The sequence below is a fragment of the Lagopus leucura genome, unplaced genomic scaffold, assembly GCF_019238085.1.
Source record: "Lagopus leucura isolate 7727_CA_CO unplaced genomic scaffold, USGS_WTPT01 Super-Scaffold_100157, whole genome shotgun sequence".
In the NCBI taxonomy this organism is placed as follows: domain Eukaryota; kingdom Metazoa; phylum Chordata; class Aves; order Galliformes; family Phasianidae; genus Lagopus; species Lagopus leucura.
The window spans coordinates 8,909,817-8,935,236 of record NW_024962334.1 but is presented as its reverse complement, the minus strand read 5'-3'; the positions used below and the strand labels follow the sequence as shown (position 1 = coordinate 8,935,236).

At 36.2% G+C, this 25,420-nt stretch overlaps 1 protein-coding gene across 1 annotated transcript in view; it reads right to left on the bottom strand.

Moving 5' to 3' along the window:
- LARS2 (leucyl-tRNA synthetase 2, mitochondrial) overlaps positions 1 to 25,420 on the bottom strand; it is an 83,068-nt gene that overhangs the window by 41,605 nt on the left and 16,043 nt on the right. Inside the window, exons 5-10 of the mRNA XM_042888493.1 lie at positions 24,833 to 24,893; positions 17,194 to 17,283; positions 13,142 to 13,285; positions 4,021 to 4,128; positions 2,907 to 3,066; positions 137 to 241 (exon numbers count right to left, since the gene is read on the bottom strand). Coding sequence (XP_042744427.1) covers positions 137 to 241; positions 2,907 to 3,066; positions 4,021 to 4,128; positions 13,142 to 13,285; positions 17,194 to 17,283; positions 24,833 to 24,893 — 668 coding nt within the window. The remainder of the gene's footprint in view (positions 1 to 136; positions 242 to 2,906; positions 3,067 to 4,020; positions 4,129 to 13,141; positions 13,286 to 17,193; positions 17,284 to 24,832; positions 24,894 to 25,420) is intronic.

The following is a 25,420-nucleotide window of genomic DNA, read 5'->3' as shown; positions in this document are numbered from 1 at the left end:
TTCATTACTGAAGAACAGAGTTCCAAAGTCCATAAGAGAATCACCGTGTCCAAAGATTTATCACAGAAGCATTTGGTGCTCCAACACAGAAAATTGAAAGCTGTTGTATTCCAGTTACACAATAATTGTTGCATACCTATTTTAGTATCAAGATAATTCTCAAAACTTGTTTTTGCTGAGATTACTACAGGAATCTCTTGATTGGTAAGCAAGTTCACAGCTGTCACAGAAGTGAGTGAGTCTGAAAACAAATGATCATGGTAAGTAACATATGGCAGAAGATATGCTAAGAACATTACTCACTATTAAAACTTGGCTTATTTTATACAAAAAAATCTATATTATTAATTTTTAAAAGAAGAAAATTAAAAACCTCATGCATTTCTAAAAAGATAATAAAATCTTCACTAATTGATACATTTTCATGACTAGAAAACATACCAAACATCTGAATCTGAATAAAAAGCTAACTGAGATTTGGGCTGAAATTAAAAAACAAAAAACAAAACAAAACAAAAAACCCAAGTCCTTGACCAAAACGCAGGTTTGCTTCAAAGTTGTAAGAATTCACTAAGTTGTGAATTGCAGAGTCACGAGCATCATTTCAAAATTCAGCAAAACCATTCACTTATTCAGCTGATACAGATGGGGAGCACAGATATGCTTATGACTTGCTCTTCTACACAGCAGTGACCAATGTAAGATGAAAACCTAAATAACTCATTGATTTCAAAACAGAATATTCACACCGATATTAGAGATAGGCTTATATCAACATCTTGGAATCAAACGTCTACAGGGAAGGAGAAGACAGAGAAGGAGAATGAAGGGTGAGAACAGTGATAAGATAAACTGACATTGTGTTTCTTTGCTGGCCTTAAGAATAAAATCTAATCTGAATAGTCTAAACTGGGGGGACTCAAAACCGAGATCTCAATTTGGACACAAATTGTAGTGCCTCCACAGCTTAAAGCAGATCCCAAACTAATACGTAAAGAGCCAATGCTTTTTAAACTCAGTCATGTGTTAACAATTGCACATCATGATATGCAACAGCAAAGAAAACCAGAGGCTCTGTGTCACAATATGCTTGCTCCTGGTAAACAGGGTCTCAGGACTTTTAGTGGCCAGTGAAAGTATAGAAGGCCTCACTTCTAAGATCTAATTTTAGAGATTTGCATACAATAGATGAAATTAATTCTTATTTTGCAGGAATGAGGTACAAAATTGCTGCTTCAGGGATCTGACTCAACGTGATAACAAAAATACAGACCATTATAGAGTTTTCGTTCACCTATCTTTGTGGAAAACCAAAGAAAGTCTGAGGCTTGTACTGCTACGTACAAAGTCTGTTTGAAATAAAATAACAGTACTCTACAGAATAGGCTTACTATATCTCAACTGTCTTTTTAACACAAACAAAATAGTTACTTTGACTACTGGTTTTTAATTTTTCATGTCTCTAGGATATTCATATTCTAGACAAAATTTCTTATGTTCAAATCATTGCACTTAGCTTTCCTGCTTTGCTTAAAAAAATGTACAGAAGTACTTTCTCTTCTTAAAAACAAAAATCATCATGAACAGGAAGCAGAGTGGGTAGGGCAGTCTGCCTTTAAAAATAACTTCTCTCTCCCACACAGCAATAATTTTGATTTTATGCTGGAACCCAAAATAACGATTCTCCAGTTTACAAAGATGTTCTTTCTTCTACTCACCTGCTCTCATCTTTAGTACAATAGCAGTAAAGGAATGAAACTACAGTTACAAATGTAGAAGAATGTATGTTTGGTATTATAATGAGCTAATGAAAAATATAAGGGTCATGTCTTTATTTCAGACACCTCACACTGGTAAAACTAGGAGACTTACCACATTCTAAGGTTAAAATATATTTTTCTTGGCTAAAAAATGAATTTCCAAAAAACAGTTGCTCACTTCTATTTAAATGATAATTGTCTTCATGTAACAGAGAAAGATAGCTCTAATAAAATACAAAGCTATATCCCAAGAGCACAACTATAAGAACCTTAAGTAAGTTTGGCATATTACATCCTTTTTTTCTCACCTAGAAAACATAAAAACATATCATTCTAATTGATTAAATGAGAACGTACAGTCAAGAAAGGAAGGGCAAGATAGCAACAAAAGGGAAAGAAAGCAAGATTACCTCAGCTGAGGTAACTCTTATAAATTTCAGGTGTTTCAAATAATAAAGCATAGCAGGCCAAGGATGCTGAGTACAGAGTATAAGGTAGGAACATACAGGAAACCAATTAACACTGATTAATGAAAAGAATTACCACATTCAGGAGACCAATTAATACTAATTAGTGAAAAGAATTACCACTTGATTGTATTTGTACGCCAGGACCTACTATGGGGCTGCTCTGAATTTACTGAATTGGAATCTTGTATTAAATGTGGATCTCTAGAGCACAGTATTACTTTGCTGTATATTAGTGATCCACTTTGCTACACACTAATCATCTGAAGTCCTCCATATATTCTCTATGCAGGGAAGAGATCATTGCTTGTGCAAGAGCTGGTTCCAGTCTGTGCTAATGACAAATTACCGTATAGCAGTGAGATTTGCAATGTGCTCACATGGTCAGATTCTGACTATTCACTTCCATTATGTGAAGAAACAAGAATCTCTTCCGTTACTTTTATACTGTGAAGTTTTACAGACATCATAAAGAGTAAGAACTCAAGCATAGCTACTGTTACCATATCTGAAGTCAAGAGAGGCTTTTGTGATACTATCTGACACGTACAAAAGATCAAAAGGAAATGTTCCCTCTCAACAGGAACAGTTTATGCTCAGCTGGACTCACATTTTCTGAAGATCATTCTCTAAGACTGATACTCTTTTGTAACAAGGTGCAGAATGAGAAAAATATCACCTTTCCCTGGGATGAACTCCCTCTGAAAGACTTCCTTCAGACTGCTGTTTCCATGCAGCAGTCTATGACTTGGTAAGATATATAAATGGGAAGCTCCGTAAATGGCTTCAGGAGTGTAGGTGTAAGCAGCCAGCTTCTCTCCTGATACTTCACCATTAACCTGAAAAAGAACCAAAAAATGCCTCGGATGTTTTCTTTTTCATTAGAAGTACAGTGGTTTTAAATTTCCCTTCCTACTTCTGCGATTAACTAATTTACAACACCCTACAGAAAGAAATATGCAACTCTAAATAACAAAGCCAGACACATTCCTACTACATGGTGTTTCCAGGATCAAATTCTGACAAAATTCACTTCTAAGACATTGAGAATGTTGCTTTATAATTTATTTAAATATAAGTAAAATAAATATTGTAAAATCGTGTGTAATATTTCATTGTACTATTGAGCCAGATTCAACCCCTGGTTAAGTCTTCCTATTCACTTTTAATGTACAGCCCCTGTTTCTGACAAATGGCAATAGCCAAGGTCACCTAAATGAGATACTGCTTCTGAAACTTAAAGAGAATTTTAGACTTTCTCAGCTTCTAGGCTTTCTACCACACTTCTTTGATGAAGTCCATGTTGCAACTTGTACAGGAAAAGATTTATAAAAGCTGGAAAAGGTGGCACTGCATTAAAGCAACTGGACAAAGAATGTGAGCGATAAACCCTGAGGGCTGCTTAAAAGTCACTACACTGATATGTTCCATGTGAATTAACTGTGGAGTGTATGGCGGCCTCAGAAGGAGATTCTTCTACAGCAGATATTGATACACATTTTCAGAAATAATAAAAATATAACTTAGTAGCTGGCATGTATTTTTGTACTAATACAGACAATTTTCAACCAATTTTTCAGCTGAATACACAAATGCTTTCCTAAGCAGGACAACAAGAAATATCACTTCAACAAACAATGTTCTTCAGGAATCAGTGCGGGTCTGGGCATGAACATATAATATTATCCTTTTGTAGGTTTCAAGGTTTTTATATCTGAAAATCCATCCCATCGTGCATTTCTGAGGTTGCATTCAATATAGCCAAGCCTGCAGTATTGAAATTTCGGACTCACCTTCAGCAAGAAGTCAATAGAGCATCCAACACAGTCACCTATCCAATTTGCTTGCATTTCTTTTATACCATACCACTCAGGGAGGTCAGACAAAGCATCAAACATAGCCTGATGCAATAAAAGAAAAAAATACGATGTTCAGCTCTTACAAGCATGCAAATTGAGACTATGGGTTTAATTATAACTAACAGAAAAACAATACAGTGATGGTAAAAGATGGGAGGAGATATTTTTATACTGACTCAAATTAATCTCTCTCAGAGAAAAATTAACAGGGCACACGTCAGAGGTACAACGTGTCCAACAGATATCCTATTGTTACTGAAAGAACACATGATTTTGAAAAGACTGAACCTCAAACACAGAACCCCTGAGTGAAAATAGACACAGAAAATATTCCTAATGGGTGTAAATTGTAAAAGCTGTGAGCAACCTAATTAGCTCAACACAACTACAGATAAATAAGATACGTGCTTGCAGGTAGAATGGCTACAAATGGATTAGTCGTTCAAGACAACAGTTTGGAGATGGCAGTCAGAAAAAAGACATTTATACTTCCTAACATTTGAAGTCAGAGCTTGAAAATGGCAAGACTTTTTCCAGCTGCCTATCCACTTTTAAACATTTTTTACTCATCTTTTCTTGAGCACAATAGGCTCTAAAACTGAGGAGGATCTTCAGGATGATGTGATGTTGTACAGAGAAGAAATCAAACCATAATAATAAGGATTTACATTACATTCAAATATGACTACATTAGAACAGCTTTGACATAAAAAGCAGAAAAAAAAAAAAAGAAAAGTTGGCTCCTTTGTTAGCTAGAATATCCCACAGCCAGACCTGTAAAGTCTGTGACCATCTGCACTCAGCAAGAGACAGATCCATACATTCATGAGCTTTCTAATACTTGGTATGGAAGCGTAATGAACTACTCTAACTAGGACTTGCCTAAAGAATTTGAGCCAATATGTTTTTAGGAAAAGAAGTCTACAGAAAATTAAAGAAGTACAAAGGGTTGGATAACTTAAAGTTCATCTCAATTTTCACTTCAAAGCACTTGAAATTTTTGTTATGAATACTCCATAAATGTCCCAAATCTTTCCTTTGGCAGAAGTACAGCCAGAGGCATGAGTCACTAGGACAGATGGTAGATATGTTGAACAATTATAGTTAAAATCTCAGAATAAGGCAATATGTTGAGGAATTTTTTCATTAGCTGCGGCTCCAACATCTAACACACATGCTCTTTGTTATCTCATTAACTGCTAGCAAACCACAAAGGTGCACGCTACGTACAACATGCTGCTCAAATTAAATTGTTGGAAGGAGGATAATTAGAGAATATAAAATTCATATTAGTAAAATGAGATGCATAAAAGATGTTAAAAGGATTGCATTCTCGTTAATACTCTGTTGTATACCCATCGCTCAAAGTAAAATAAAGGACATATGCTTCATAAAACATACTATTACATCATTTGGTATTAACATAGCTTTCTACATCCTTAAGAGTCAAATTCCTTCTCTGATGGTTTATAAATAAAAGTACAGTAAAGTTTTGGAAGGTTTTTAATCATTCTGTAACCTGAATGAGCTTTAGTTCACAATTGCAAGTGTACTGAATCACAGAGATTGCCCAAATCTCCTTATTCTCATTAATTTCAAGGTTCCAGAGACAACTGAGATGTATTTGCTGTGAATAATCCATGTATAAATGTATCTACCAAACAATTAGAAATATCTGGTTATATACGGTATACTTGGAGACATTCTTTGGAAGAACTTAATGCAATTTAGAAACTATGAAATTGGGCCAATACACAGAACTGGTTGGACACACTAAGCAGATTTTTACAAAATCTCTACTTGGATATCCTTCCTAATCTACATTTCATTTTTGCTGGCAGAAATGCTGAAGTATGCATGTGCTCTACTGAAGCTGTATGGTCTATAATTAATTTGCCAGAAAAATCGCCTGGATTTTTCACTGTAGGATTATTACATCAAGATCCTTAACACCACTGTGTTAACCATTTTAACTCCATTTTAGCAGGCTTGATTAGAAGCTATAGGCTATAGTTTGCCTGAGCCCAATTGTTCTCTTCATAATGCATTTCTGTTCCTCAAGGTTCCTATATCTTCAAGAAAGACTGACTTAGGTACTGAAGAAGCTGAAGACAAACTAATGCTCCACAGGACTGTTTTACTCTTTCTAAGCAACTAGAAAATTGTGGTGTAGCTATAAGACGAAAGTCAACCAGCACAGATGATCACAGAGTCATAAAGTCAAGAGAAGCTCACTGTGAATTCATCATGGATAATGGTGGCCAAGTCTAAAACTAGAAATATCTGAATGCAGATAACCTATTGCACACACCCCACTGGACGGTCAATTCAAGATATATTTAGAAACAACTTCTAGTTGTTTAGCAATCTTCAGACAAAAGAGAAAACATTAAACCAAGCAATAGAAATGCTTTACAATTTCCCAAGAGAAACTCATTTCCTAAAAGTTCCCCTGCTTGTAGTTCAAACAGGGTGAATTCTGATCAGCACCTAAAAAATTCACTTTCTAACCCTGGGAAATAAAACTTTTAATATGAGCAATGCCTTCCATTCATTTCATACTGAGTAACAGTATTCCAGCTTCTCTGTGGTAATAAATGCAATAAAATGAAACATTAGATATAAAGTTTAAAGCTAAAAATTTACTATGCTTTCAGTGAATTCATTCTAATGAAGTTTCACAGATTTGCTTCTTAACTGAAGCTTCTTAAATGAGACTAAAAAATGTCATAAAAGGCTTAATTTCAAAGGCATTTAATTAAACAGCAAAACAAAACTGTCTTTTACCAAACAAAATTAAAATTAAAAGCAGAAGCATTTTTCTAAGTAAAAAAAAAATTAAAGATGTCTGGATTAAAACAAAATTATTCACTTCATTTGACCAAGTTCCCAAAAGAATACCCAAATATAAACTAAAGATCACACAGAATCATTTAATAAAATGCTACATACTAACTAAAGTACAGGAAATTAAATTTAAGATGCCCACTACTTTATTTTGCATTCTATTGCTCGGTTCCAGTTAGGATTATGTGGTACAGCTTCTGTTGGTAGTTTTAAATCTTCTTGTTCTGCTTTTTTTTTGGTTGGTGGTGGTGGGTTTTCTTAGGTGGTTGTTTTCTTTCTACCTTCAGTAGTTACTCTCTGCAATGTCACAGGTCACTCTCAACTCTTACTTCCCAAGTGTGAAGTATGGTGAAAACATACATAAAGGAGTAATAACACAGAAACTATGTGTGATTCCAGTCCTTCCTCCTGCATGTCTGAACTGTCAGCAGTTTTTCTCTTATATAATTCACGGTCAACAAACATCTCTGGTTTGACTACACGTAGCTGAGGCAAATAACTGACATCCCAAATGCCAAAAATAAAGCCAGTATCCTCTTCTACAGTTCTCCTCAGTCTCACTGTAGCAATGCCTAAGTGAAAACATTCTCTTTCTAGCACAACAAGGTGTATCTTTGGGGAAAAAAAACAAACAAACAAACTGATTCTGTAAATATAAAAGCTCTTTAAAAGAATTGCTATCATTTTTAGCAGTACTTAGCTCTTACTGTTTGCATTAATCTCATACCAAAAGGAAATTAAATTCCTATTACTGCAGTGCTACGTGATATGCTGCATTTGTACTAGAGTGAAAACACAGCCTGGCCCAGGAATCCACAGAACACTTTCCTGTCTTGCCAAGCAAACAAAACAGGTGTCATTTCTTTATTAACGAAGCACTAAGAGATGGAGCTCTTGGTCCCTGGCCAGGAAAGCTCTCAGTATGACTAAAGGGGAAGAGTTTCAAAGCAAGTTTTATCAAGCCCATTCTGTCAGAAGTACAAAACTATGAGCTAGACTCCAAGTACAGGAAGTGAAAAATCACACATCCAGCATGAAGAACTGAGGAGCCAGCATTTCTGTTCTCCTCATCACGATGAGGCATTACCTCTCACTGTGAAATGCAAAGTACTGTCAATTTTCTTAGTATTCTAAAATGCAGTACTTCAGTTTCATTACAGGGTAAAAAAGTAACCATTTTATTAACACAGGAAAAAAAAAAAAGCAAGAAAATCAAGTAAAAGACTATTATGTAAAAATTCAAATTATATTCAGACCAAAGAGGCTGTCAGATGAAGTGGTAACAGAAAAAAAAAAAAGCTGGAAAAGAACTAATAGATCTTCTGGTGTTTTACACTTACAGAAAGTGAGAAGGATTTGTCTCTACAGGCCTGCACAAATTGAATAATGAAGAAAAGACTGCTGTATGGCAACTGTAAAAATTTAGACAGAAGTTTGTAGGCCTTGTCTATTTCCCCAGTATTTAGACTATCTTCATGCGGTGCAAAATGGGAGAAGATTGAAGGCAAAACATGAAGTTTCACAGTTTCTCCTACTTTATTTATTTTTAGTATTCTCTAGTTATTTGAATCATTCAATTCTTTTAACTGCTTTCAAAAAATCCAGAAATGTCAGTAAAATACAAAAACATGCATTGTATGCAATTAATTTTGGAAGAACAGGTGCAATGCAAACACTGCCCTTACAAGCTCTGATTTGTGGACTACGCTGCCTGTGCTTTATAGAAATCACCATCACAGTAATAACAATTTACAAATAACACAGGGAACACGCTAACATTTCCAGATCGATTCTTCCCATGAATCTGCCTACAGATTCAGCTGGGTAACCATAGCAACTAAATGTTTTAGCTTAAAACATCTTAAATGCACAGACAACAATTTGAATAATAATGCCATCACAGTTAAGGCATTATGATTTTATCAAAGAAGTCTGTCAAAAGAAAAATGACAATTAAAAGGTCCTTTGAATATCCATCCCAACTGCCAGACCTTTTTAGGTCTATTTTAAAAAATGGGTCACAATTACTTTGTAACTTCAGGTAACCAAAATACTTCCTGCCGACTGTTTATGGAATGGTCAGTTCTTTTGCCCTTTAAAAAAAAACCACACTGCCAGTGGTATTTTATGTGACTAAATACTGCTTTGTCTGTTTGCGTTTTTTGTTTCAAAGAAGGACTAGGAACAGGTGCAGAAAAAAATAAAGAATTCAAAGCAAACCCACAGAAGATGGTTCCTTTGGACACAACAGGAATCTAAGATACTGTGTGCATATAAATTAAACACAGACTACTGCAAGCACAGAAAATGATTTCACCACCCATCACTGATCAAGTAGTGCCTTGTTGCTACCTGAGTAGTAAATGAAGCATGCAGATGAAGACTAATGTTCACAGAATTTATTTTTATTAAAGTTGGGAGACAGAGGAAAAAAAGAAACCAACAGAAAGACAAATGGGTGAAAGAGAAACACAGATGACTAGAAAGATCATCAATATGCAATATAAATAGGTTGTACAGTTACATCAAGATAATTTGTGGATGCTCCAAATAGAAAATAAATTGTAGGCATCCATATCATTCAGTTATTATTGCTAGCTGGTAATTTGCATGAAGAAATAAAGAATAACAGACTCATTAAATATATTTTAAATGGATCCCTGTCTACAAAAAATGGTTGCAGTATAAAGACTTGTATTTTCCTCTAATCCATATGGTAAGGTGTCACAGCAGAAATAAAGCATTTTTCAATGTGCTGTCTCACTGTGTTAAGTTAAAGAAAACCCAGGGATAACTTCTGGAACAAACAAGTGATTTGCAGAGAGCCTTGCTGCAGGAAAAGGTCAAGGAAGCCTTGAGGAGCTTTCTGGCATTTGGTCCTAAATTTCTGTAAGCTTTTCTAAAGGAATAGTAGTCACCACTGAAGGTGCAAGCTAAAGGTGAGCAGAGTACCAAAACCAGATTAAGCATCACTGGAGAAAGAGGAAGGGGAAAGCAGTGCACACTAAAAAAATTACTAACCATCCGAATCCAAAAGTAACTAATATAGAGAAGAAATACAAATCTTCCCCCAAAGGTGCAAGGATTAAATTGCTATCTGCTAATCTCTTTGCATCTCCCATGTTAAAGTTTCAGAATAAAAAGTAGTGAAACTTCTGTGGATACAACTCACTGATCCACTTAGCCCCACATTACTAGCTTTACAAAAAGACAGCAAGAACATCTTACACAACAAATCTTTGCTGTGCCAATGAATTTGTTCAAGCTGTGAGATATAGGAAATATAGGGGCAAGTGAGTACTGATAGGAATTCTGGCAGCATGGCTCAAAGATCTAGAGGCTAGTTTATAGTTCAGCAATTTCTGCTGACAGAAATTGTAGGTCTTTAGATCAGAATGATTTGGACATCATCAATCTGGAACTACTTTGCTTTAGCCTTCTGGTCACTCTGAAAAGAAGCAGAAATGCACAGAGGTATACCAAACAATTGGAAAAGAAATGAGAAATGAAGATCTCAAGTCCAGACAAGGTCTGGAAAACTGAATTTCTATTTCTGTGTTGGTTTTTGTTTTTTGTTCTTTGAGACAAAAAGATTAACCATAGAAAATGACTAGTTCCATTAAAGATAATCTTTATAATGTCCTTTCAGATTTCCCTCTTACAGCAGCATGGCATATTAAGTACAACAAGTAATCATCATAATCTCAGGCCAGCTTGTATAAAAACACCTTCTGCTATTGCAGTATGCTGGAGTATGAAGGCTCACTTCAGGTCCCTGAAAATAACTGCAGGAAAGTTGCTATATACATATTAATTGTGAGCTCCAAACAACTGAAGAAATAAAAAGGGAAGAGATATCTATAAAGAACCTGCTATTTTTCTAAAGAGGTATATCATTGATAAACTCTCAGGTAAAGATCAAAAACTATTTGTTGTACTCATTTATGATTAGAGGCCATGTACCCAGAGTTTCTGAACATTAAAGGAAAGGAGGTTGTTCTGGTAGTAGTTCTCATCCATGATGTAAGCCAGGTAAATACTTTACGCAGATGAGTGCCTTCAGGAACAAGAGACAACAAATACTGCCCCCCTCAGAAGTGAAGGTATTCTCATCACTAATGTTATCATCCTAAAATCGTTCAGGTGTTAAAAATGTTTAGCTACTTAGAGTCAAAGAGGTATCTTTGACTCATAAAAGGACTAGTCACATAAAAGTGCCTTAAAAAGTACTTGGAGTGACTACTGTAAGGAATACGTGTGGAAAGTTGAGTTTTGGGGATAATTAGTCAATATATTCAGATAGAGGAGTCAAAGTTGTAGCATATAAAAATCTGTGATATGGCATTCTCTCTTGAGATGCTACTGTGAAGCTTCCTGGTTATGTCAGTGTGGACACATTGTCACCAGGAGACAGAAGTATCATGACAGTGATAGGTCAGAGACCATCTTCCTCACATGGGCAATCTCCAGTTTGCAGATCACAGGCCATTCAGAAGGTAAGACACAATGTACCATATTAGCTAGTCATTTGCAACTTAAAAGAAAAAAATAAGTAATAAAAAATGAAATTTCTTTATCTTAATCTTCTGAGCTGTGAAACCCATCTAACGTCAGTTATTGGATAAAAAAATTCCCCTGAACAACCAAATGTACAAAACCCTTGCCAAAAGAAACAGAGTGAGACTGTTTAAAGTTTGCCAGGACCACAGCAAAAAAATGGAAAAGTGAGTGAAGAGGAAAATCCAAACCACCTGCTAGTAACTGGCAGCATCTGTCATTGCACTGAGAAGCAGTAGCACACGAAGGCAATGCTTGCCAAAGCACTTGAGCTGGAAGCAGTATGGCATAATTCATTGACTTATTTGTATCAACTACAGAATATTAATCAAGCACAGCACAAACTTCTGGGAAGCTTTATAGAGATCTGTAGAATATTCACTGTCCTCTGTATTAATGATTAAAGGTTTGGTGGAGGTTGACCCAAACATTTATCCCTAGATAAGAAATAGAAGCAGCTCTCACTCATGATCAGATGTTAAGGAGCATTTCTGCACCATAACCCTCCTCCTTCTTTTGTAGGTAGGGCATACAGTAGTCTCTCAAGATGAGATCTTTTGCAGGGAGGTAAATGGTTGTGGATGTAAAAGGTCCTTGGCTTTCAGTAAAGCTTACTTACTGGATAATGAAATTTGGGAGACCTGATCATTTACCAAGCTTATGTCTTACCTATAATTGTATTTCTTAGAGACTAAAGCAAAAAGGTAGATCCTCCTCCCTAGAGAAAGGTGGATGAGCAAAAGGTAATAATCCTGTAAACCAAAGGTGTTTTAAGGTTACTGAAAGGTTTCCACTTCAAGGTTGGGTTCTTTTTAGTAGAAATTTAAGGCTGATTCACCTCCCTCAGTGGGAAATAAAAGTTTGGTAATTTGGTCAAGCAGGGATACAACCCAGAAATATCAGTCATTACTTCCTATAACCTCTATAAAGAAATAGACAAAAATATATTTGTTAGAATAGAAACTCTGGAGAATTTCCAACCTCAAACTGAGGCAAAAAGTAAGTTGGGGCAGACCCTGAAACGTGACAGTGATCATGAAATCTGACAACAAGAGCACTGATAAAGAGCTCAGAACCTTGTGATCATTTTGTGATTGTGCAGACGTGTTCAATTTTTCCTTCAAATACAGCAAATGTTCCCTCCTTACTGCCAGAACAATCAGAACAAGTACATCTCAAACTATCCTCTTTGCACATGGAGAATCAAAGGATCTAAGGTTTTCTCTTGATTATGAAAGGACCTGACATGCATACTCCCTAAAAGATGGTAGAAATTAGGTCTCTTGAATACGAGCTTTATTAAAGATTAATTTTTAATATATTATTGGACATAATTTTCTCAATCTACACTTGAGGTCCCAATACACAGAGCACTTGAATGGCATAAAGATTTCATCCAGATAAAAGAGGAAGGTGACGCTTTCTTTTTAAGAACTCACAGATGTGGAAGATATGCTGTACACTACAGTCCAGATTTCAGCTCACAGCAAAAAACACACATGAAAAGGGACAAATCACATACATTATTATACAGTTACATATTATGCAAACATGTAGATATAAAAGACCACATTCAGCTTAATCAATATCTCTGGGAAAAGAGTCATTTCCTTAAATGCTACCATAAATTCCAAAATCAGTATCCTCATACCTTTGCATACGCAGTAGTTTTAATGAACCATTGTTTGAGGTACTTCTGTTCCACTTTTGCTCCCGAGCGCCATGAACAACCATTGTCATCCACCTGTTCATTAGCTAGAACGGTTTGATCTACTGGATCCCAATTCACCAAGGCCTGAAATCATTTCAGGAAAAAATATTTTAAGCAGCTATTTCAAAAACAGAATCTTACTTTTTAGATAACAGAAAGATTATCCAGAAACATTTCTGGGGTTCCTATTTTCTACACTTCTATAACATCCATTTGCATCAGCAATACAGACTCAAGCGACCGTATTTTGAATGTTTAAAAGAAAACAGCGGTTTGCAGCATTGGCCTGGTCTGATGGCTAAGTATTCCAATTTCCAATGCTGCAAATTGAAGTTTGATGCTTAAAAGTTGTCCACCACTAATCCAAAGGTGTTGAGAGTGAGACTGAAGGGGATAGATGACTGAGGATATACAACATGAGAGGAGATTGTCACACAGAACTATTACACTGAAGTGAAAGACCTGTTATTTTCCACACATTTCTTGTCAGTTGTGTGAATTACTTTTGCAATCATCTTTATTACCAGTTACCAATACAAATGTATTAAAGAAAATTTAAAGTGAAATAAATACTAGTGTTGTATTCAGACATGGTGGGGAGGGAGTAAAAGCAAAACCTTCCCCTAGCAGTACTGAACAAATTAGCTGATCGTTTACGATAAAGGGTGTAAGATCAGACACAAAAACCCTAAGAGCACTGACAGTCATTCCAGAAGTAGCATCAATGACAGACAGTAACTAGACAAAATGAACAGATAGAAGTGATGGTCTATTAAATTGAGTTTTACCCACTATTCAAACAAAATCAAAGTTAAATCAGCTTAAATAAAAAGCATTAGCACCAGCTCCAGAGCACTGAAATACATTACACATTATTTGTTTACACTCTTTGGGTACTGGGAGAACTTACTATCTCAACCTACGCACATTCTCTGCTTTGGTATTATTCACGTTTCATCCATTACTGACGACATTCTGAAACATCAGTTTCCAAACTGACAATGCTTAATTGCAGTTCTGCTGTGCATTCTTAGAAGAAGTAAATACAACAATCACTTCACAAACATTTTGGTGAGGACAGAAGAGAAAACAGATATACAAACCCTATCTTTCTGAGGAACGTTGTTGCTATTTTTGTTATCAGTATAGCTTACACTCATTTACACAAAATTCATTATGAAAGAATGAATTAAAGTCTTTTTTTTTTTTTAAATAAAAATGAACTCATTTTCAAATCAAGCTTGAATGAATTCAACACATCACCAGAATCTGAATTTGTCTACCTTCCACTTATTTCCTGTCAATAACATTATACAGTTTTTACAACAGCCTTCAAAAAGTTTATTGGGAAATCATAAGTGATCAATACATTCTGCTATTGTAGACCTATTTCCTAACTTTCAGAACACAAGCTTTTTTTCAGTAATGATGCAACACATTATGAAGTTGGCTTTAAAGTTAGGGTCCTATCATTTATAAAGATCTAAAAAATGTCATGCTAAGTTAAAATAACATCAGGAAGTAATAAAATGTCAGCTGCATGAGGTAATATCAGCATTTGCTTGTGTTAAGTTGGTTATGACTAGAAGTTGAAAAAAATACTGCTTTTGTTTTGATACTAGGTAAGCTTGTGAAAACTCTGGAAATTAACCAAACTGATTTATGCAAGTATTTATGCAAGTATAATTATTTAGCATGACATATTCTCATGATTCATAATAGCAAAATTTATCTAGAGAGATAATCCAAAGCATAAAGCAAATACATATGTAAGAAATGCACAGCTGAATGGCCTTACCATGAACTTTTAGGCTTGCATTTTGGTCCTTCCATCTCTCAGAGCCTTCTGACTAATATTCAAAACCTGGATATTAAATTAAATCCTTAGATCCTACTTGTACTTCACAGAGGCAACCTTGTGAAAACAACAGCCTCAAACAGTAGCTCCAGGAAGTAACTACATTTCACCAATACAACGAGAGCACAGTGTGAGAGTGCACATCTCACACAACTTATTTAGATCTGCTCTCTACACCAGGTCACAAGCTTTTAAGATAGGATTCATCTCATCTAACCTCAGATGTCAGAACCCCAGACAGCATAAGTATCATCTCCAGGTTTGGTGACCATGGTACTAGACTGCAGGTACCTAATCAAAATAATCAATACAGTCTAGACAGCAATTCATCTCAAATGAAATGAGACACACTTGGCCAAGTCAATACTCTCCACAGTACATTGATCAGATCTGTACCGTAGGAGGGAGAATATTTTGCTGTGGTGAATTAAGACACACTGTCTCCAGAAGCTGCAGCATCCAGACAGGCACTGTTAGCTCTCACTAAGTCCAGCTCCCAGACATGCAAAACCTGTTTCCCAACCAGAAAACTTTTTTGCCAGGCATGCATACTCCTGGAGTGCTAACCACACTAATACTTGACATGTATCATTCTTATCTCTATAGTAAGGCTATCAATTATCTCCTCACGCCTAAAAGAAATTGTAAAACAGGAGACTTCAAGCTGTGCAAAAGTACTGCCTAATGTATATTGCAGGTATGCTGCAGACACACGATAGATGTATGCTTCAAGGATACATGACAGCTTGAAGAGACCAAGGGTTATGGGCTATACCTCTGCCATCTGTTTTCTGCCAAAAAGCAACCGGTTTCTATTCAACAGAGATTACATTCCCTACAGGTTGACATATGCTGATTTAAGTCCTCAAAGCACATGCAATCACTGGTACTCAAACACCACCAAAATCCCTCAACAGTGGGAGCCTGCACAAAAAAACTTCTAAAGAAGCTGCAAGCCCTGAGCTTTTCAGATTCACCTCAAAAAATATATATCTATAGATAAAAAAAAATGTAAATCGTAGCTTTTTGATAACAAACTTTTTTATTACAAAAAAAAAAAAGTAAAGGAAAATACAGAACAAAAACAAACAAACAAACAAAAAAAACCAAAAAGAACCAAAACAACCAAAGTCTGCATGCTAGGACACACCAAACATTCGATCTTCTTACTAGCTGTCATTTAGGATCTCTGAATATATCCTGTTGACATAAATAGGAAAAGTGGATCAGGAATACCTCGTCTTTCCAAGTGCAACATTTCATCATCAACCTCCATCTCTGGGTTTGCAGCATAACCAGATTACATCCTCTCTACTATAGGAGATGTAGGATTTTCTGGTTCCCATACAATACAGTGGAACCTTTAAAGCTAATTTATTAGTTTCTGCTTTAGGTTAGGAACATTCACTAAATTGTAGCTTTGTTTAGATGCAGCTCAGTAGTTCAGATTCAGGTATTCTGGAACTGAGTTTCTTTGGCTAGATAATTCTTCAGGATCTAATTTAGCACCTTTGTTTCACCTCCTGCTTAAAGGTTAACTGAATTATTCTCTTTTGAGATAATCTCATGTCATTCATAAAAATAATATAAAGTCCAGAATTTATTAATGCACTTCCAGCTGAAAAGCAGCTGTGATATTCTTACAGCATCTAGTATTTCTGTAATATGTTGCAGGTCACAAACAGGGCTCAGGAATTAGATGGTTAGGCACAATGTGCTATTCTCCTATCCAATTCTACCAGTTCTGAGACAGCATCACAGTACTATAATACAGTCAATCTCAGTGCTGAAGAGACTCTTCACGATCCTGTTATCTTTTACATCTTCAGGAGAGGGAAGTTAAGACCTAGAAAATTCTGTATTGAAGCCAGAAAATCAACTAATGGCAGTTAGGTTCTGATCCTGCATTTCAGTGTAAACATTTCTGGTTTGACATGCTGTAATACCCACTCATGTTCATGACGCATAAAATTCATTATATTCTGCAGTGATTTAAAACCAAACAGAGCACCATAAATATCTAATCACTTAATGAATGCAAATGGATGATCCAGAAATGCATTCAGAAGTACTGATCTAATAAGTGACTAGAGCTAGTGCAGTACAAATATCACAGGCCAAAGTTTGTACCTACCTCTTTTTGATACACTATCCCAGATTCAAAAAGCTTAAGAAAGAGGTATTGTGTCCATTTGTAGTATTCTGGTAAACAAGTGGTTACTTCCTGTAGAAATGAAATAAAAATAGCTGAAGCTACTCAGTATCTTCTTGGAGCATTTCAATTTAAGCAATTAACTCAGCAATGTATATTAAATGTCAAACAGAAAACAAAATGCATTTTTGGATAATGTTTATTATGAGCGATACTTATCTGTACACAAAACCAGAGCGCATGGGCCTTGGGCAGGTTAGACATTGCACAGCAAGGTTTACTTGTTGACATAAAACAAGGAATAAAACAACACTGTAATATCAATGCTGATAGATAGGAGAGCACTAGAATGGAACTGACCACAGCTGACTGAAGAGGGAAACAGCCAAATTAAGAAGAAAAAAAAAAGCAGAGCTATTCAAGAAGTCATCTCAGGCATGATGGCTTTTTCTCTGTTAAGTACTGAAAAGCAGGAAGAGCTGTTGGCTGTTCAGAGACAGCTCAGAGCTGGCTATGGAGAGAGCAGAGCAGTCTGCAGCTAAACCTGTGCCTGTAGAGGACAGAACAGCACTGAGGAAGTGAGGTGCTGACAGGACATAATGCTGGGCTGGCAGGCAGGGAGCAGGGGGTAAGACTCCAAACTTCAAGATGGAAGAGTTGTGAAGGATATCTCACAAGAAGTCACAAGTGCAAGAGAGAAATAATGACGGATAAAAATAAATGACAGCATAAAAAAAGAGGAGTGGGCGTTGAGGAAACAGCAGGTAAAAATATCAGATAGTACTTTTTTTTTCTTTTAACTTGCCAACATTTCTGAAGTTCGTTGTAAATATTAATAACTAAAACAATCTACCTACCAACACCTACAAAGCAACAAAATGCATTTCAAATAAGCACAAGTACACAAAGCTTACCAAAGCACGATGTGATCACTGACTCAATGCTGTGTACACTAACGCAGTGCTTTACAGGTGCAATGGACACGCATACGCTTTCACCCACGTGTTTTAAAGTTTGGTCAAAGTGAAAACAACCACGTAATTCAGCACTGAAGTCCTAATTGCCTCCTAAATATGCAGCAATAACCAAAACACATTTTTCCTGTCAACACCTTTTCCGTTTAATTTGTGCTTTTGTAAAGAAGAAATATTTCGACCAATTTTGACTCATTGGCACTTACTGAAGTTGAAGATAACTCCTGTACTGAAGCTCAAAGCAACAAGAATATACCTTGATGTCAGGCTTACAGGGTTTTCAGTATGCCAGCTAACTAAGTGTAAACTGAATACGTTTATCAACAAATTTATCAACAAATGGTACTACAGCATCCTTCACCTAGGCTTTCCCATCATCTAAGCATCCCACCACTGTGACAGATGACATCAGCAATAACCTCTGCAGCTCAAATGACATCTGAGACACCCTAGTATAAAAATTTCACCACATCTACAACTTTATATTCTGAAAAACTGCTGAAACACTGGTTTGAACAATTACTGTGACCTTTGAGTAGATACGCCTCAAAAGTGAGTTGAAGAGGCTTTCCAGACCAGAGAGAGACATTTAATGGCAAGTTCTCAGCACAGCATGCGAAGGCTTAGCCATAAAAAGCAGCTGCTTGATTAAACCCTGCTCTCTGCACTTAAAAAATAATAATAATAATAAAAATCTAGCTTTTTCAACTACGCATTATCCATTTGATCATATGTACATGTACACACACACACACACACACACACACGAATGTTATGCACACATTTTGCCTCCACAAAGTTAGTTCTGTCAGTGTGATGCTGCTCAGGCAAGGGAGTTTCATCTCTTAATACCAGAAATCCAAAAGAACAGAGACCACTCCTTGCAGTACAATGTAAGGTTATGTGAGCAACAGGTAAACAGAGAAGACAGCCAAAGTGAGTTGTCACATAAAGATGAACCGAGCTTTGTCCTTCTGGTCCTGGCGGGCAGATGTGTGTAAGAGATGGCATTTCTCAGGCTGAGGTACACAGAATCACAAGTCTGTGCTCTCTCACAAGTTGTCAACTGACCCACGTTTTGGAAAGGAATGCAGCAGAAATATATCACCAAAGTTAATTTGCAGTCTGGTCGCTGCAAAATATCCAAAGGTCCAAGCAGATCACTCAAGCCCATCACTTATTTAAACCTATAGCTATGAAGACTCAAAGCAACAGATGTTGACTCAGAAAGAGAAATGACGACACTGCCAAGCAATACGAGCAAGCATTTATGTGACTGTTGCTGTTAACAAGTCAGCAACCTCCTTACAACCTAGGAATGTCTTTTTTTTTTTTTCCTCCTACAGTTTATCACATCAAGATGTACGGTGAAAAATAATTTTTCCATGTATTCTGGATTTTGATTAAAGAGAGAATGCCTGGTAAAAAGCTTCCAGTTGGCTGCCATCATCTTAAGTTCAAGTGACTGGTAAAGATTCCATTTAAGCTTCATAGGCATGACAAACATTTGCAATGCATTAACAGAATTGACCCAACTGAGAAATGCAGAGAAGGGTTTGTGTAAGGGCTTTACAAAACAGCATGATGGGATTCATCCAGCCTTTTAAGATGTCTGTGTGCTGAGCACTAGCAAAACAACAAACATTTATAGTCCTGTATCATAAAGCAGATCAGTGAATATATATAAAAAGGATATTAGCTCATTTATTCCAAAGATTAAATACACACTAAAACCCAGAACCCTTCTTACAAATATGAAATACATTGCTCTGCTGTCAATTGCATGTGCTCTTCAGAGCTCTGTGTCAGATTGAGTGGCAACCCATCACCACAGCACCTGAGAAGGTACCACAAAACCACAAAGAGGAGTGATGTCATCTACCCCCTCCTTCCCACCCATTTTCTCCTTTCCTCCTGTCAGGTTGCTAGCTAAAAAATGTATCTGCTGCTGTCACCAAAGCTGATCTTTTAAGCTGACCACTGCTTATTGTTACTTCTCCTTCACCCAACGTGAATGACACAATTAAAACAAACCACCTTTACAAGTGGCCTGCTTCCAAGATCAGCAGATATTGCCAAGGTACGCTGAGAAAGAACCTTTATCCCCACACCAACAACTACCTTGCTTAATCCTGTTCTGTCGGCACAACAATCTGTCCCAGACAGCTTGAGGAAGGGGTCAGTGTTACAAGCTGGTATCAACATGCAGATACAAAGGTATATTTCTTTCTGCAAATACATTCTCAGCTACAGATTAACAGGCATTTTTACTGTGACAGCAGTGAAACTCCATAAGCACCTGGTTCCCATTGAAGTGAAAGAATCAATCACCAGGAAGAGCTAATACAAAACTGCAGCTGTCAAGCAATGGTAAAGACAGCAGGACAGAATTTTCAATAAGGAAAACCAAGTTCTGAATGGCAAATTTTTGTCATTAATAAAATTGTTCAAATGCCCTGTCTTAAAATTCATTATTTGTTCTAAATCTGCCACATTCTTACAACTGCCTATTTTGTAGCTAAAGAAGAAGGTTATACCTTCAAACAACTTTCACTGCTATTCTTTTTTTAATATAAGTAATATTTACAGACTACAGAGAAGTGTTTATTTGCCATAAGATCCACCTGTTCAGTGACACTAAAAACAAAGATAATTTCCTCATTTATTACTAATCACTCTGTTTCTAGCACTTACACCAGACTGAAGACAGCCATGTTACACTTGACTAAAAAGACAAGAGGGAGAAAAACTGAAACGGATTTTTTCAAGATCTGAGAAGATTAAATATCTTTAATCTCCCATTTTTCTGTTTTGGTATTAAATATGGCAAATATCACCTAACTGCAAGTATAATTATTGAATTTTTGAACGTTTAGAGTTCAACTGACATTTCTAAATTCATTTGAATATTTGTATTTCAAAGGCCCACAGTTTCATGCATTATTAGCCACAAACATCATGCAGTTCTTACATTTTAGAGCACAAAAAAAAAAAAAAAGCCTTATATCAATGGCACCTTTTTCTATTCAATTACAAGTAGGGTGACTGATTATCGGTGAGGGGTGGATAAGAGGAAAATCTAACAGTTAAATCCCTGCCTGCCGTTACATTTCTGTGTGTGCTCGGGCAGAATGATAACTTCAAAACAAAACAGAAAAATGTTTGAACAGTGAGAATTTACCAAAGGTTTCTTCTTTTAAAATGTACAGTGCAGAAGGGCAGTGTTGATCATAGTGAAAAATGCTGGCAGTACAAGCTGCCTTTTAGAAGAAAGTTACATAAAAGGCTGGTAAAGTGATGAATGAGCGGTAACGTGCATTCAGCCTGATGGCACCGCTGGGCAAAAGAAAGGGAAAGTCATACATTGCCTGCCCTTGGTGCAGATGATACAAACCTTCAACAACTGCACGTAAAAATTCTTCTGAATATAATCTTCAGAAGAAGAGGCAGTTTGCAGCACTGTCTGGGGTGGTATTCTGGGGAGATTTGATCAGCAGGAAGGACAAAATTGTTGTTGACTTAAAAACAAAACGTTTTTTATTTTCCAAGTGCTTTAATGTCTCTCAAAGACATTTTTTCCATCCTTAAACTGCATCTTTTTAACCCTGGATCTGCAGGTTCACAATAGAAACGTTCTCTCTCTTATTTAGCTTTTTATTACTTTAAATCTTTCTCCACAATAATACTGTTTTTGAAAAAATTACTATTTGACACATTTAAAATACCTACATTTCAGAGAAATAATGTCAGAGCAATATCAGTAATTCAAGCCTTCTCTAAAGCAAAGTACTTACAGAGCTTTTTTAATGCATTTAATTACATTGTAGATTGCTTACGTTTTCTATTTAGCAGAAAAATTTTCAAGTGCCTTTGTAACCTGGCTTTCTGAAACAATCTCACAAGTTTTCATGCTGTCTTTGTGGAGCTTTGCTGGTTAAGTAATTTCACTGACTGCTACGGCACACAAATCAAAATGAGAAAGCATTTTTAAAGAGAGAACAATGAGAACAAACAGACGGATAACAAGAAACTTCTATTATCCAGGAGAGCTGGGATTTGCTCACAGTAATTTTACCAAGCAAAAAAAAAACCAAACAAACTAGGCTTCATACTCCTAGACAGAACTTTCTTGAACATCAGACATGACTTTGTAAACAGTCAGCTTCCTCAGCACAGCTCCATGCACTGAATATTCCAAACGCACTTTTTATTCCTTTCTCATCTTTTTTCCCCCCCCCCCCAGCATTTGTAAAATGTACTGAAGTTTTGCCCACATTATCTCAGCTGGCCCTACAGGATTCTTTGGCAGCTATTACAAAATTCCCATGCTTTACAAAGACAATTCACCCCACACTTAAATAGGGGCTGTGTTTCCCCTAGCAGGTACTTGCTAGGTGCTGCACTTTAACAAAATGAAGGAGCACGCTGGAAAAAGACCGATGGAATTTGATTAAAAACCAACTCCTGTTTTGCACAACAGTCTCAGTTAATTAGACTAACTCATATCAAAGATGTTTTTCTCTCATTTTTCATAGGTGTCACTAACACTGTTGGGTTTGTTTGCAGTGTCACAGTATTTTGCAAGCCACTGATTTACTGCCAGACAAATATAGAATAACAATAAGAAAATATTCCTTACCTCAAGGAGCTTACTTTTAAGGTAAGTACCTGCACAGCACGGTGCACTGCTGTGCAAAGATGCTCGAGTTAGCCCAGCAGCAGTACAGTTGAAACAGTAAGATGCTCTGCTCAGTTTAATTAGCCTTGCAGAGAAGCAGGCTTTAGCAGCCTGGACTATACACTGCTGTAACTTAAGCCATTGCTTTCCAAAGACATTCTTTGACCTAGCTTAAACATCTGTGCATTTAATTTAATAGTATACTGTAATACAAGGTACAATAGGTATGTTTCAGGCATCATACATTTTTTGCCTTGATTAAAAATCTCTCTGTTTCTAATGGTTACCATCTAGGTCACTCTCACTGCAGTTAATAAGGCAAGCTTTCTAGGTAAAATAAAACTTAAGGAGTAAAAATGCAGGCATTTCACTGTGTTTCAAAGTACACAGGTCAGTTGTTTTAAAAACTCATCTTTCAAAAACACAGACTACATGCCTCTGAAGCATTCTGAATTGTTTTAATTATACAACTGTTAAAAATGAGCTTAGTTGTACAGTATTAATGCCCATTCCAAATATATTCAGAGGCTTCTGAAAGCTCATTAACTATAACATGGTTTGCTAGGAAAGTGGAGGTAGGTCTCAAAGAACAGGCACAGGGATGACAAATGAGCTTTTCTTGTACACCTATACTTCCTGACATGGTTTTCATTACTATCAGTTCTCCACCTCTTCTTCAGAACATAAGGGTCACACAAGGGTCTGTATACACCAGTGAACTTCCCAATTTTCTTCAAAGGCACTCTAGGACATCCAGCTCCTGTGTGTTCCATATGCACATACTGATACGCACACATGATTTCACCATTTCGTGCTATTGCTGTATTACACATAAAGAAAACCTCTGAGAAAACAACACTTAAAACTTAAGAAAATAATTGCCAAGAATGTGTGAAGTGAACCTTCAAAGAAGATTTCTTTTCAGAGCAACTTTTGTTACCAAGAAAACTAGAATTTTTATGAAAATGCTCTTACTGAACATCTTGCCATATATAAGATATGACAAAGTACTATTTCATTTTAATGTAGAAACACACAGAAGAAAAAACAACTTCACCTTCTCAATTAACTACAACAGATGATAGGTTTCATACTGCCAGAAAATTAATCCTTTTCCTTTACAGAGCTACAAAACTGTAATAAAAAAAAAGTCAAGATTAGCATCTCCATCAGGCTACTCAGAATCATATTAAGGTGATAAGTAACGATTATTGCTAAGAATATAAAGTTAGTGACTGCGGCTGATTCACCAGTTAATGCAATAACCCTACTATGATTGCTTCAAAAATTAATTTCTTTCATTTTTATCTTGAAAGTGAGATTAGCTATGTCTGGTTGTGGTGGGAAGGTTTTTAAGGTGAACGTCTGACCCTCAAGCATTAGTGTTTTAAATAGAATTTCTAGTTTCCAAAGCGGCCGTGATATGGACAACAGTGAGAACGCAGGATTGTCCTTCACGTTTAACAGAACATAACCAAACTCACATCTTAAGGCACTAGCTTTAAACCATTGACTATATTATAAAACATACGCACTGAAAGAAGCACTCCTCCAAAAAAATACATATACGTCTTAACAGAAGTATTCTGCTTCATAAACATCTGTTTAGACTATTACTTAAACTCCTAATAAAGAAAATTGCTACTGTGAAAGCAGCAAAAAAGTGGAGAAATATCCAAGTGTAAACACAAAGTAAACATGAAATCACTTCAAGGAGAAGAAAGACTCTCCTACAGTTCCACATAATCAGATTATGTCAATATAACAAAGGTGACAAGTTTGATAAGTAGCATCACAGAAGGTCTATTTACCACTTTAATCAAATGCAATTTTACAGCTTACAGCAACAACCTAACCTGCTCACTTTCAAGGCTTCTATGTTGTCATGTTCAAAATCTTAAAGTTCCAGATTTTGCAGCATTTCACCACAAAAAAATAAAACAGCATACTCTAGAAAAGAAAATCTTACCCTTTCCCAAGTGAAAGACAGACCTAGTGCATCAAACTGTTCCCTCATGTGTTGAATATTACTGCAAAAAGAAAAAAGAGAAGTATTCATTTACAATTACTCACATCACGTGACTGCATTTAACATCAGGTGCCTGTAAAACTCCGAGAAACCAAAAGTACCAGTTAACATCTACACACTATCATCTCTCTACCAATTAAGTACAATAAACTGTCAGAATATTCATCTTAAATAATAATTTTAAAAATCACTATTCTGGTATGTATCCTGGTTCCATTTCAATGGCTGTGCATACAATTGTTCTGTACATATTTGGATGCAGGTTTCAGATATACCCAACAATTCCTTTCTGTACAACACATCTTCTGTCTGGTATTGCTAGGAGTGCAGAGCTCCACTTAAACCTGAAAAGGTTTCCCAGAAGAGTAATATCAGTACAAGCAAACAAGAAAATCTTACAGAGTCACAACTTCCAATAGGAGAAATTGTACCTTCAGTAATACTGCTTACAGTAAATTCCCACTCAAAGTACCTACTTAAAAATATCAAATTCCAAGGTATTCTCACAAAGCTTCTGCCTCTACCCTG